Raw genomic sequence first — 1,867 nt, 5'->3', positions numbered from 1 at the left:
CCGTCATTAAGTACGGCTAGCCTCTTCCTTACTTTTTTGTTGTTCATTTGTTGTTGTTTTTTTGTTGTTGTTGTTGTATTTTTTAAAAGTGCCCTCAAAACAGCTCGTGCTTAAGTGTTGTAGTAGGATCAGAATGCGTGTTATCAACTAGTTAAAAATAGATATTCTTGAGTATTGTAAAGAGTCGAGTCTCGTGGTTGTTAGGATCGGGTGACTGACACAATGCTAGTCTACTGTGGTGTAGGTGCTCAAGACTTGGATTTTTTATATTAATACTGGCACTTTAGCTACTCTGAAACTCCGAGTTCACTGTAATGTAGGTGTTCAAAATTTTGGATTAGTTGTATGGGTACTTGCACGCCAGCTACTCTGAAATATTTATAGTCCTCTGAAATGTAAGTGTTCAATATTAGAATTATTTTATACTAGACCTTTTGCTACTCTGACTTATTTCTAGTTCACTAAAATGTAATTGTTCAAGATTTTGATTCTTTATATCGGTACTGGCACGCTAGCTACTCAGACATACGTGAGGCATCGTGGTGAAATCGTCTGTCGAAATAATGAAATTGGAGGAACTGGCATTTTTCTGTCAGTTTGACAATTTTCATCAAACTTCTGTTCTTTGACACAACACCTGTAATAAGGTCGATTTATAAACACATTTCTGTTTGGATTTTACTGGCAAATGTTGATTTAAGGCTAAAAAATGTAGAGCACAAGCTTTAAAAGTCGCTCAACTTTGGCAGCCATTTTCTTGCTAATTTTACCTCTGAAACCTGGCGACCACCTCCTCGTTCAATCCCAAATAACTCGACTTCTGTTCATGATAGATGGGTATTTTTTTCACTGACTGCAAGACAAATGAACAAGCTTTAAAATGATTAAATGATACTAGTAACTACCAATATCCATAAATTGACGAGATCCAGATTCCTTTGCGTCGTCACATATTTCTAAGGTGGTGTACATGGCCTTGTGGTCCTTGGGAAGGAGAGACTGTACTCGAAATTCTCTTTTGGCTTGGTCCTTTGTACAGTCCCCTTTACTGCCCTTTTTTATTAACTCGACCAGCGACAAGCCTGTCAAGACTGCTTTTTTCATCCTGACTTTGTTTGCGTTACTTTTATATTTATTCGACTTCAACTCCTGTCCTGTGGGTGGTTAGCGGGTGCTCTGGTGTGGTTAGCTCCTTCTCTCCTACCAAACTCCTATCGTCCTGATCTCTCCTCCTTCTTTTTTGTGTTTGTTACTCTCTACTCTCTTGTAACACCTGTAATATTCGGCTCTTATATGACCTTATTGCTGAAAAAGACTTACAAAACCTAAACCTCTGTCCTTGACACCTCAGGGAAGAAGACAATCCGTGGCTATGTTACAAATTTGTAAACCAGATTACTAATTTACCGATTACGAAAATATATATGTTGGGTGGGCAGCCCTGCAAATTGTATTGATGATGGTGTAAAACACTGGCAACAATAACAAGATCTCTCTGGCTGTCTCCCACAGGTGTTTGTAGGCGGAGGTCGGCACCATGAGTTCTGCAGACGCAGGAGCGGGAGAGACGGTGGAGGCGGTGGTGGAGGCGGGGCTACTCTCTATGACAGATGTCTTTATTCTCTCCCTTGCGGGGGGTTTCGCTGTCTACTGGTTCTTCTTCCGGAACCGGAAGCAGGACTTGCCGAACTTCAAGAAGTTATCCATAGCGTGAGTTTGTTATTGCTGTTATAAATTGTGATGAGTAATGAGCTCTGTGAGAATTGCGAATGTGTTGGCAAAGTTGTTTTGAGATAGAAGCTAAAATATGAAATTAGGTAAACTCAGGAGAAGTCTGAGTTTTTGTTGTTTTAATGCGCGGGGGGGG

The 1,867-nt window shown here is 40.3% G+C and overlaps 1 protein-coding gene across 2 annotated transcripts in view; it reads left to right on the top strand.

Annotated features, from left to right (window-relative positions):
• Positions 1 to 1,867, top strand: part of LOC101847289 (NADPH--cytochrome P450 reductase) — a 69,696-nt gene that overhangs the window by 48,854 nt on the left and 18,975 nt on the right. For both annotated transcript variants that reach the window (XM_005109589.3, XM_035972683.1), the window contains exon 2: positions 1,513 to 1,710. In XM_005109589.3, the coding sequence (XP_005109646.1) occupies positions 1,538 to 1,710 (173 nt within the window). In that variant the 5' untranslated portion in view covers positions 1,513 to 1,537. The remainder of the gene's footprint in view (positions 1 to 1,512; positions 1,711 to 1,867) is intronic.

This window comes from Aplysia californica, unplaced genomic scaffold, assembly GCF_000002075.1.
Source record: "Aplysia californica isolate F4 #8 unplaced genomic scaffold, AplCal3.0 scaffold00794, whole genome shotgun sequence".
NCBI classification, from domain to species: Eukaryota; Metazoa; Mollusca; class Gastropoda; order Aplysiida; family Aplysiidae; genus Aplysia; species Aplysia californica.
This window is presented reverse-complemented; position numbering and strand designations above follow the sequence as displayed.